The following is a 13,368-nucleotide window of genomic DNA, read 5'->3' as shown; positions in this document are numbered from 1 at the left end:
AGTGATAGAGTTATATGTAATTAATCACTCTTTTATTACTTGTGTTTTGTTTTGTCCTATTCTTTTTTTTTGCTGGTTTTCCTAGCCTTAGAAGTCATCTTTCATTCTCAGTTTGGACTCACTGATACTGTCAGTTGATTGAAAAATGCTGAGTTGGAATGTTCAATCCTTCAATAGCTGCAGAAAATGGTTACAAGTTTTAGTGTGACCAAGATACTCTTGCTTTTCATACTTAATTGATTAAATCACTTAGAAAGTTATGTTTAAATAGTCTTGCATGATGCTGGATGGTTAATATTTAATCTGTTCTTATTTCTAGGTTTGAAGCTTCTTCTGAATAAGTTCATAATTTAGTGCCTCTGGGACGCACCACGTTAATAAATAGAGGTCAAGCACATTGATGGTATGGTACCAGAGGTTCATTCTAATTTCAAATTTCTCATGAGACGGGTAGTGGAAACTTATCTTGATTTTAGAGTTTTAGATCTTTGATGGTACTTGCTAGACATAAATGGCTGGAAAAATAAGTTGAAGTCATGGCTTAGAGACGACAAACATAGTGATTTTAGTTAGAAACATGAATAGATTTTATTGCATGATTTAAAGTAGTACTGTGATGTTATCAAAGGCTTTTGCCTGATGTTTAATGTCAGTGACAGTGAACAATGGTCCTTCCAATAAGATTTTTAGTTCCAATACAAGCATAAGTATTAACCTAAGTGACACCACATGGTTTTTTTTTTTAATTAATATTTGCTGTTTTTATTATTAAGGTCTCTACTCAATGGAAGATAGAGAATTATTATCTTCACTAGAATGTTAGATTTTTAATTTATTTTTAGTTGGGGTCTGAAATTGACGCTTGTTTTTACGCTCTCATGTTATTACTAAGTACTCCAAAAGACAAAAAGATCATGTGGACCTGTGGTTGAAGATTGAAGGTGATAAGAAGAAGAACAAGATTGAATAGTATATGCACTTGAGATTCTCACTCACCAGGTGAGAATGAGAAAACCAAAGGCCATTTTGCTGCTTTGCTTCTTGTACTTCACTTCTTCAATTATGCTAACACAACACACTGTAGTTATTATTACCACTTGGGACATATGAAATCAATAGCAGGAAAAATAAGGTTGTCTGATTAGGCAAGATTCTATTGGGTTATAGAATTCTTTGGTGGTGAGTCTTTAAAACACAACCATAAAAGGACAATTGCCTCGGAAGTCAAGTAGTTAAAGTTACACTTTGGGGAAGAGCTTTTATAGTTTATACACATTGGGAAGTTAGTAATTCATCTACCTTATTTATGGTTCACATGGCTACCAACTTTTTCCTTTGAATCATAATAACTTTAGAGCTTTGCATTTACCATCCAGTGAAAATTGGGTAATTGCTTGTGTGCTAATACAATCTATTGTTATTTTTGTGAATGCTCTTAGGTTTAAATTCTTTTTAATTCCAGGTGATTTAGTTCAAGTTTAGATAGATCATCATGTTGTTTATAGTAATGCTGTTCATTTATTTATTAAACTCTGAAGGAAAGTTTTATTGATAAAACATTTACTATTATGTTAGTTTTTTAGGCTATAGAAGCATATGCCAAGTTTCGATATCATACCATCAAGCTTATTCTCATTTACTTACTGTATATTTGAAGATATATTTTGGTAGATAAATCAATTAGAATCTTTTCCAACAGAAAAAAGGAATATACGCAATTACAAGGGTATATACAAATAGACATCATATACTCACTTACCTGATTTAATAGGGTCATACATGCTAAAAAAAAAAGGAATAACTACATAATAGTAAATGTTTGAAAAGTAATGAGGAAGTCCTGTTATACCTTTTTTTTAATCAGTCTTTTAGCCAAAGTAGGCATTGAATGAGTTGTCATTCATTTTTCATGTAAATTAGTAGAACATTTCCTTAATTACATCCATTTGTTTTTATTTATTTACAGGTTATTTAAATTGTTCAATTTATTCATAACTTACTTTCTTAGAAATTCTATTTTATCTACTTGTTAATCTCTTGTTTCTTTTCATAGTTCTTAGCATTAATTGTTTATTGGTATGATAATACAATTGCCCGGAAAAGACAAACAATAGTATGCTATTTATATAGAAAACATATTCTTGTAGGATGTTAGGAAAGACCATCAACCTTAAAACACTGCCATTACTGTATTTTATTATATTAAGATATCATGATATTAATGGCCATTAACCTAAACACTTTCTCTAGTTATTAAACACTTTAATCAAACATTCAAGTGGATGATAAAAAGACACTTAAATTTATACATTCAAATTAATGATGTATCACTTTCAACAGTTTGACACATGATTATCATCCTAATCAATAATATACAATAATCAACAATGAAAACTGAGCAATTTAATTTAATCCTTATTTATAAAAAATATCTTTAATCGCTGCGATCTTTTTAATTAGTTTTCATTATGCATTATTATATATACTGTGATTCATAAATACTGATGTTTTTCCACCTTCTATTTTGTTGGGAAGGTGAAATTGAACCATGTATGTATTACAAGCCCAACACAAGGAAAGTTATATAAAGCCACTTCCCATTGAGATTTATGTATTCAAGCTTCAAACAAACCAAAGCTTTCCTTTTCATATTGAAAACATTCATGGCTGCTTCTTATTGTTATCTTTTCCTTCTCTGCTCTTTACTATCTCTAACAGTTGCATCGGCAGCTCGTGCTTTCTTTGTTTTCGGTGACTCTTTGGTCGATAATGGCAACAACAACTATCTTGCTACAACTGCTCGTGCTGATTTACCGCCTTATGGGATCGATTACCCAACTCATCGTCCTACCGGCCGGTTCTCCAATGGCTTAAACATCCCGGACATTATTAGTTGAGTGCATTGTGTACTTGTTTTCTTTCTTATGAATAGATAGTATTTTTTTTGTCGGAAATTATGAATTATTATGTCTTTTAGGTGAACATCTCGGGGCGGAATCTACGTTGCCGTATTTGAGCCCAGAGCTTCGCGGGCAAAAACTATTAGTCGGCGCAAATTTTGCGTCGGCTGGCATCGGAATTCTTAATGATACAGGAATTCAATTTGTGAGCCATTTGTATCTTTTCTTTTCTGATGATTTGTGTGAATTATTGTATGTATTTAATGTTCATAACTAATGTATGTTTATAGGTAAACATTATAAGGATAACAAAACAGTTGGAGTACTTCAAACAGTACCAAGAAAGGTTGAGTTCTGTGGTTGGGCAAGCAAGAGCAAAGCAAATAGTGAATCAAGCTCTGGTTTTGATTACTCTTGGTGGCAATGACTTTGTTAACAATTACTACTTGATTCCTTTCTCTCCTCGCTCAAGGGAGTTCTCTCTTCCTGATTATGTCCATTTCTTGATCTCTGAGTACAAGAAGATCTTGGAGGTATATATATATATATATATAATCTCATATTAGTTTATATTTGCAAGGTTTGTTGGATATATGAAAACTTAGCTGATGACCGTTTGGTTTATTAGCATTGTCTTCCTTGCATAAAGTGCTCATATTTCACCGAGAAAGTAGGTTCAAACCTCAATTCATGCAAAGTAAGAGCATGGGTGTGTTGAGAGATCAATTTCACGCATGTGCAAATCCCTGAGTCCTAACATAATTTGTCAATATTTTATCAATATATATATATATATGATAAAATCATTGTGTAAATTTTTTTTAATATGAAAAAAATTATGGTATAAAAATTTTGTTAATAGTTAAAATAAAAAAAATTAATTATTTTTAATGATTGAGATTTTAATAAAATATAATAAAAAATTTTGTGTTGTCCATTGAATATCATGTTGTATTATTTATACGTGTAGAAAATATATGAGCTTGGTGGTCGGAGAGTGATTGTGACGGGGACGGGGCCGTTGGGGTGTGTGCCGGCGGAGTTGGCCGAGAAAAGCTTGACGGGGGAGTGTGATGTGGAGCTCCAGCGTGCGGCGAACTTGTTTAACCCTCAACTGGTTAAACTGATCCATCAACTCAACCAACAGTTTGGATCCGACGTCTTCATTGCTGCCAATGCCAAAGCCATGCATATGGATTTTGTCTCCAATCCTCGTGCCTATGGTATTATTTTTAATTTTTTTATTTATTTATTTTTAAAAATTACATATATATATATATAATTGCATATTTAGCCATAGTTAGAAAAAAGATACAAAAAATTTTATTTTATTTATTTATATTCTATTTTTTTTAAAAAAAATTGCATATATATGTATATATAATTACATATTTAGCCAAAGTAAGAAAAATACACAAAAAGTATTATTTTGTTTATTTATATTCTATTTAAAAAAAATTGCATATATATGTATATATAATTGCAAATTTAGCCATAGTAAGGTAAACACACAAAAAGTACTATTTTATTTATTAATATTCTATTTTTAAAAAAAAATTGCATATATATATATATATATATATGTATATATAATTACATATTTAACCATGGTAAGAAAAACACACAAATAGTATTCTTTTATATATTTAAATTCTATTTTTTTTAAAAAAAAATTGCATATATATATGTATGTTTATATAATTACATATTTAACCATAGTAAGAAAAACACACAAAAAGTATTATTTAATATATTTATATTCTATTTTTTTTAAAAAAAAATTGCATATATATGTATATATAATTACATATTTAGCCATAGTAAGAATAACATTTTTTTTTCGTGTGTGTGTGTGTGTTATTATTAGGGAAAATTAGGTAGATGCACCTAAGTGAGTAGATGCTAATGTGCACTCATAAAAATCATTTTTAATACACTATAAAAAAAAACACATTTATTTGCTTATATATTCTATTGTGAAAAGCTAATTTATAAATTTTATACAAACGTAAATATATATATAAACACATTTATTTGCTTATATATTCTATTGTGAAAAGCTAATTTATAAATTTTATACAAACGTATATATATATATATATATATATATACATGCATATTTTCTTTTTAAGGTTAATGAAAAGAATAGGGGTGGTTACTGGTTATAGTTTAGTTTTTTTTCAAAAGAAAAGAGTTGATTTTTTGTCAAAGGGATTTATAAGTAAATATAGTTTTTACAGGATATATTAGTATTTTTTTATAAAAAAAAGTTATGCAAATATTATAAGATCTAATATTATATGAAAAAAAAATTAAGTTATTATCACAATATGACCGAGTGATTAAGACATTTGATTTTCATGTGAAAAGTTGAGGGTTAACAGAGAGTGTGTGTGATGGTTTGTCCCACATTATTAAAAAAATAATAATAATCTATTATAACATATAGACATACAAAATGGCATCCTAATTTATTTAACATTATTATTATTATTATTATTATTGAATTATTTTTGTTGATGAAATTGTAGGGTTTGTAACATCAAAGTATGCATGTTGTGGGCAAGGGCCATACAATGGGCTTGGGCTATGCACAATGGCATCAAACTTATGCCCAAACAGAGATTTGTATGCTTTTTGGGATGCTTACCATCCCACTCAAAAAGCCAACAGAATCATTGTTAACCAAATCCTAAATGGCTCCCCTGATTACATGACCCCTTTCAACTTGAGCACCATCCTTGCTATGGATTCAACCACTTAACTTATTCTAATTTATGTCAACATCTTTTTAGAGTTTGTTTTTCTTCTCTAGTTGTGGAAAATAATAATTATATAATAAATTTTACATGCTTCAACTTAGCATGCTATTCATCATAATTATTATTATTATTATTATTATTATTATTATTATTATTATTATTATTATTATGATGATGATGATGATGATGATGAAATTTTATGGTATATCGAGTTTTTTATTGTTGGTTTTTTTTTGGGTAATTGACCTGTCAGTTTTCTAAGATGAGGTACTAATAATATTATAAGAAGTCAGAATTTGCTCAGGTGTTTTAGTCTTATATAAAGATTCAAAATTTATAATCACTTGTTTAAGCAACTTAAGTTTTTAAATAATGAGTTTAATTAATTAATTAATTAATTAATTATTATTATTATTATTTGCACCTAATATAGTATTAAATGACTAGCCACAATAAATATTAATAAAATAAGAAATGAATTATGTTTTCAAATGTAATGCTAATAATATATAATATATTCAAGGGTTTTTTTTTAATGTATAACCCCCTCAAAAGATGTGAGCATGTGTTTATATGCTGATAAATTTAATAATTATGTGCATATATACCCCTGGTTCAAAATTATAATTATAAATTTCTGAAACTAACTTTATCTCCCTCATGTTCAACCCCTTGGACATTAATCTCATTTTATAAAAAAGAAAAGTATCACAATTTAAAAAAAATAATAATCTAGGGTATCATGTAATTATAAAATTCACAAGGGCATAAATGAAATTTTACATTTTATGAGGGATATTTTTAAACATTTTTTTTTCTAAAATTGACATGAATTTTTCTTAAAAAAATAATAATCTAGCTTGGAATTATTCTTATTTATTAAACAATTGAAACAAAGCTATTAAAATATTTTATATATCTCTACTCTTCTTTAATAAAAAATTAATTGCTTTTGTGTGTCCTGATTACTTAAAAAATAAAAAAAACTACTACATGCCAAATAAATATATTGATATGAATAGTACCATATTTCAAACTATAATATTCTTTTTATTTAATAATCATAAACAGTTTATAAAGACTGACAACATCCTTTTTGTCTTTTTTAATGGATAAAGTTTTTTTTTAATATAAATATACAAATATACTTGAGTTTGAAGGGACAGTGTTATTTGAACTGTTGTTATAGACTCATAAATCATAAACATGAGAACTTTTCTATAGTGGTGAGAATGATTGCTTTGTTTTCTTTAATCACTTTAATCATCAATCCAATGAATCATGTTATATATATATATATAATATCACTTATACATTAAAAAAAAAAAAAACAACAACAACAATAATGCCTCCTGGATGATGAAATCTTGATCGGCAGAGCTTCAAGATAAGGCTTTATTTTTTTTTTTTGATTTAACTCTTAAAATCATCTCGAGATAAGGCCTCAATTGATAATAAAATTTTAATTTCTTCTCAAACTTCTGATCTACCTCGGGATAAGGTCACTTCTTTTGATGATGCAATTCCTAAATCATTTCGAGATAAGGTCTCAATTGATGTTGAAATTCCAATTTTTTTTCGATCTTTTGATTTGCCTCGAGATTAGATCATTCCAGATAGGGCTGCAAATGATCCAAGCCACTCACGAGCTACTCAAAGCTCAATTTGACAAAGGCTCGTTCAAATGAGCCGAGCTCAAGCTTAACTTTTAAGCTTGAATAATTAATCGAGCTGAGTTCGAGCCACACACTGCCCGGCTCGTTAAGGCTCACGAGCCTACTCACGAGCTTATTCACAAATTCACTAAATGAGCTTGCTCACAAGCTTGTTCACAAGCTTACTCACAAATATGCTAAATGAGCTTGCTCATGAGTTTACTAAGGAGTATATTAAATCAACATGATAACATATTTAGTTTGTTGTGCTGACTCTGGTGGTACGAAGACACGACCCTTGTAGAACACCAGTTCATCTCAAATCAAGTACTGTGGGAAATCAACAAGACAACTCTGAATGGCTTTATATTGTACCTTCAAAGTAGGTTAGATTTATATACCTAACACATTATATCCCATAAAGTCACCAAGGATTGGGATATTGTGAAAAAAGTGTTAAAGATGGATTGATGTTAATTTATGGCAGCATAAGAAAGCTTGAGGGTGCCTTATATGGAGAGCTTGGAGGCTTCTCCCTCTTGATAAGGTTTGTGAATTCCACCAATGCATTGTTTTTGTTTATTGTTCGTCATTAATTATTTGATTGTATTTGAAAATGTCTTGCTCAAAACTGAAGCCCATGAAAGCTTCATTTTTATTTTAGTGCTTTCATTTTGTATCTACGGATTCCTAGATAAACAATATCTGTATATTATGAATCGTAGAGTGCAAATAGTTTGTGTAATAACATCAATGAACACTACATATCTAACCATTTGCCAATGCTTACATTTTCTCATGTTTATTTCACCGGAAGGCTGGTCCTGGTGGATAAGATATTTTGTTCAGACTGGTTTGGAGGAGAATGAAGATGGCATGAAAAAATTTGAGCAGGCTGCCAACAAGAATTCTTACAAACCAAGCTGCCAAGATGCCACTTTCACTGATGTTCCTTCAAAGAAAATTAGCATGGTTTTTATAATGTAAATCTGAAACTTGAGATACAATAAACATTTTGACGAAATCTTAGAGACCAAGTCTGGAATACCAATAAGGTAGCAGTGCATATTAATAAGATATGTTTCATATGAACCTTATCTCTCCTTAACCAATTGATATCAATTGCTTGCTCCTTTAATTTCATGTTGGATAAACACACAAAAAAAAAAAAAAAACCTAAAAACTTATGAGTAATTCTCATCAAATGATAACAACTAAATTTTATGAAAGTTGATAACCCATACAACTACAAAACAACTTTCATTCCAAACAACTTTTTACAAAAAGAAAAAATTACAAAAACTATACAAACAACTTCAAAAACTTCACTAAACCTAGGGTTCTATAATAAAACCCAAATTACCCTCTTCGATCAAATAAAAATTTTTTAAAATGAAGGATAGGTTGCTTCGGCTTCAACGGCGAGTGTGGTGGCTTCGGCTTCAACGGCGAGTGTGGTGGCTCCGGCGGGGAGTGTGTTGGCAACCCTTGATTCTCCTTTTCCGGAATGTAATGTCAAAAAATTAAAACTACAACAAGAAAAATCATCACAACTAACAAAGCAAAAAGGGTCGCACTTGCCCTATCCATTATAGTAGTAGTAGTAGTAGAAGAAGAAGAAGGAGTTGCAATTTGAAGAAGAAGAAAGTTAGGGTTTGCAATTCGGATGAGTTGCAAGCTTTGAATAAGAAGAAGAAGTAAAGAAGAAGAGCAATAAAACTATGAAATGACTTGTCTTGGGATGAATGCAATCTATTTCATTTCCGAGATTAACTTTATAATATTTTTAAGTTTTTTTTATTGAATAATTAATGCTGAAGAAAAGACATATATATATGACCGAAAAAGATGTGAATTCTGATGGGTGTGCTGCGAAGCACAGTATTCTGCATGGGCGTGCTTATTTCCACGGTATTTTGCATGGGCGTTCTTATTAAGAAGAAGTAAAGAAAGTAGAACAGAAGCGTGAACTCTAAATGATCATTTCTTCACATCTCGCTCTCTCGTTCTGGAACCCATACTCTTAATATATATATATATATATATATATATTAATTAGCTTTAAAGTGATTGATGTTGAAAAGATTTTTACTTTTTAAACCATGCTAGACTAGTGTACATAACCTAGAAAAAGAAATGTCACTATTCTTCTCTGATGTTTCAAAATCAGCCAAGGTCTTATATTCCTGGAAGATAACATCTCTGGATCTAAAGACCTTTTTCTTCACTGGTTCCCATAGCCTGTAACCAAACTCTGCATCTCCATAACCCAGAAAAATGCATGAAATAGCCTTGTCATCAAGTTTCTGTCTTTGCTCCTTTGGTACATGTGCAAAAGCTTTGCAGCCAAATACCTTCAAATGAGAGTAAGTAATATCTCTTTCTGACCATACTCTCTCAGAAAAATCAAAATGTAAAGGTGTTGATGGAGATCGATTCATTAGGTAGCAAGCTGTGTTAAGGGCTTCACCCCAAAATGGCTTAGGTAGATTAGCCATTTTTAACATGCATCTGACCTTCTCCAGAATGGTTCTGTTTGTTCTTTCAGCTACACCATTGTGCTGTGGAGTACCAGGAACAGTCTTTTCATGTCTGATGCCATACTCCAAGCAGTATTTTTCAAACTCTTTTGAAGTGTATTCACCTCCATTGTCATTGCAAAGATACTTCAAGGATGCCCCCTTCTCTCTTTCCACCATGACATGAAACTGCTTGAAGTAATGAAACACCTGGTCTTTTGATTTCAAAACAAACACCCAAACCTTTCGTGAAGCATCAACAATAAAAGTAACAAAATATCTATCATCCCCTAGAGTTTCCACATCAATGGGACCACATACATCAGAATAAACTAACTCAAGAACATTAGTTTTCCTTTCAGAGGACTTATTAAATGAAACTTTATGTTGCTTGTCAAATAAACAATAATCACAAGGGTTTAAACTCATACCTTTAGCAAAGGAAATAAGAGACTTCTTTGCCAAAATTTGCAAGCCTTTTTCACTCATATGTGCCAACCTCTTGTGCCACAAATCTAGGGAAGCTTCATCTTCAATTGCATTTAAGTCACCTTTAATCATCCTTGGTTGAGTCTTGTATAATGTATGACACAAAGTACCTCTGGCGACCACCATTGAACCTTTAGTAAGTTTCCAATTCTTGTCACCAAAGATATTGAAATAACCTTCTTGGTCCAAAGCATGAGTAGAAATCAAATTCAAACGCAACTCTGGAACATGTCGTACATTTTTCAGAATCAATGTACAACCAGCATTTGTCTCTACACAAACATCACCAATACCCACTATATCTGCATAATTGATGTTACCCATCTTTACTTTGCCAAAGTTTCCTGATTTGTATGTAGTAAAAACTTCCTTCTTTGATGTAGCATGGTATGATGCTGCTGAATCAATAACCCACTCAACACAAGAATCAGTAACTTGGCTTTCATCCTCATTAAAGAAAAGTACAACCATTTCTTCTTCTTCAACAGATACAGCTGCAGTGGTATTTTGATCATCTGTCTTCTTTGAATTGTTCTCATCATTCTATTCTTTTTTCCAGATCTTGTAGTTTCTTCGCATATGCCCTTTTTTGCCACAATGATAGCAAGTGAATTTGCCTTTTGGATATGACTTGCCCCTTGACTTAGAGTGCCCTTTAGGACCTCGACTCTTACTCCTGCCTCTGTTCTCTGTAACTGTAACAAGAACCTGTGAAGTATCAATGCCCATATCTTTCTTTCTTGTCTCCTCATTATAAAGACTATCTTTTACCATAGATAAAGATAGGACACCATTCGGAGCAGAGTTGCTAAGAGACACTGCCAAGGTCTCCCAACTGTCAGGCAAAGAACTCAAGAGCAATAATGCCTGCAATTCATCATCTAGTGTTATTTTCATTGTGCTCAACTGATTTACCATATCTTGAAAATCACTCAAGTGTTCAGCAATTGATCGCCCATCTCTAAGCTTCAGATTCACAAGCTTTCTGATAACAAAAGCTTTCATTTGAGCATTCTTCCTCTCATACATATTTTCTAATTTTTTCCATAGCACCTATGCATCAACTTCTTTGCTTATATGATGATATACACTGATATCAACCCACTGTCGGATAGTTCCTACAATCTTCCTGTGCATTTTCTCCCAATCATCATCAGATTTTTCAGTTGGCTTAGTAGCTCCTAATTTAATAGGATCATATAAATCCTTGCAATAAAGAAGGTCCTCCATCTTTAACTTCCAAATTGAATAGTTTGAAGCTGACAATTTCATCATTATACCACAAAATCCTCCATTTCAATTCACACCAAGAAACACCCGGATCAACAAATCACACTCTCTGATACCACTTGTTGAGTTTTGCACAGCAAATGCTTCTTGATGTAAATAAAATAATTTCGGGTACTAAACTGAACAATAAATGAATGGAAAACCCTCCTATTCAGAGGGAAAAAACCACGGGCCAAACTCCGAATCAAATCCACTATCAAAATCAACAAGTACAAAAACTCTCAAGCAAATACACACTTAAGATCACCACCAATAATGGAGAAATACAAATAATAACTCTAGGAAACCCCCTTTCTTGAATGATCACACCAAGAAAAAAAAAACTAGAGAAATTATCCTCCAAGATTGCTCCAAACAAACTTGCCGATTTGAGTATAATTCAATTAAAGAAGATATGCTTTCTTCACCTTCCTCCTTCCAATAGACATAGAGAACAAAATCACGCTTCTTTTTCTTTTTCCTCACTATCGATGCCTTCTCAATAGCCACATATTTATGTTTAGGGTTTCTTTTGCATTTTGCCCCCTATCTTTATTACTAATAATAAATGGGCTAGATCAAAGTTTGGCCACCAAACCATCAGTTTCAAGAGATAAAATTCCCTTAGTATGTCTTCCCGGAGACTGCAAAGAAAATAATTAAAAAGGTTATGTTGGCTTAAGCCGGAGATACCCATCAAGGCGTCAATAAGCACTCAAATTCGTGGAGGTAGGGCGCTACTGATGGTGTATGTTTGAGCTTATACAATTGTGCTTCATTACTGATGAAAGAAGAAGGGCCAAATAGGAGTTCCAATCACCATGAAAATTCCTCCGAAGTAGATAGTTGGCCGGTGGAGTGCATCTAGTGATACCATTGGAGCTCTCCCCCCCCCCCAATTTAGTCATGTAAAATGCTGCGATGGTGAGTTTTTGGTTGCCTGAGATCTAGTGATAAGTAAAAAAATTTTGATTTAAAAGATTCATCTGATACGTTATCTCCATTGAAGAGGAGTATCTCAAACTTAAGCAAGCGATGAGCTAAAAGAGAGCATATTTTAAGTTATCACTGTAACTGCCAACTAAGAGAAAGTTAATGATGAAGTCTCCGGAAGAGCTAGCAAAGGTGGTGGGGTTGCTTGTTTGTCCAACTTAGCTATCTTTACCATCATATCTGCCATGACCATCTGTTTGTGGAGCTAATGATTCCTAAATTATCTCAAATGCATGTGTATGTTGCTGGACTATAACAAAGGAGGAGTCGAGCTTCAAGAGGATGGAGTCATGGCGTGAGAGTTGCTCGCCAATCCCTGTTAATTGTTCTTCCATGGGCTAAGAGCGGGTGAGCATCTTTTCCGTCATTCTGTGTGCTTCTTTAGCTCTCAACAAAAGCACCAATTGATGGTACCATAACAGGCAAGATCAGAAAAAAGGAAGAGGATCAGGAGGGCGTGATAGAGCAGGGAAAGCAAGGGATGAGAGAAGAACAAGGGAGAAGGTACTTAGGAAATTAGGAGAAGGCTGCAATATTCATGCCTTTATCTTTTCATTCATAACTCATATAGTTATCTTAAAACCAACCAGACATTTTATATAATATTCTATAAACAAATTACTAGAAACTTTCGCCAATAGAAAATTATAATATAATATTCTCTTAAAAAATTATCAAATGTGTAAAAAAAAAATTAAAAACCAGTAAAAAAACCAAACATTACTAAACTGCCCATTAAAAACATAAAAGAACCAAAACATTACTATTACATTTTTCAAAG

At 31.8% G+C, this 13,368-nt stretch overlaps 1 protein-coding gene across 1 annotated transcript; it reads left to right on the top strand.

Annotated features, from left to right (window-relative positions):
- Positions 1-2,601: 2,601 nt before the first annotated feature.
- Positions 2,602-5,762, top strand: LOC120260156 (GDSL esterase/lipase At5g33370-like). Its single transcript, XM_039267600.1, has 5 exons — positions 2,602-2,892; positions 2,978-3,105; positions 3,191-3,433; positions 3,871-4,123; positions 5,432-5,762. The coding sequence occupies exons 1-5, from the start codon at positions 2,610-2,612 to the stop codon at positions 5,662-5,664; spliced, it is 1,140 nt and encodes a 379-aa protein (XP_039123534.1). The 5' UTR covers positions 2,602-2,609; the 3' UTR covers positions 5,665-5,762.
- The last annotated feature ends 7,606 nt before the right edge of the window (positions 5,763-13,368 follow it).

The sequence above is a fragment of the Dioscorea cayenensis genome, chromosome 1 (assembly GCF_009730915.1).
Source record: "Dioscorea cayenensis subsp. rotundata cultivar TDr96_F1 chromosome 1, TDr96_F1_v2_PseudoChromosome.rev07_lg8_w22 25.fasta, whole genome shotgun sequence".
Taxonomy (NCBI): Eukaryota; Viridiplantae; Streptophyta; class Magnoliopsida; order Dioscoreales; family Dioscoreaceae; genus Dioscorea; species Dioscorea cayenensis.
Note: the sequence above shows the minus strand (reverse complement) of the source record. Positions and strands in the feature narration are given on the sequence as shown.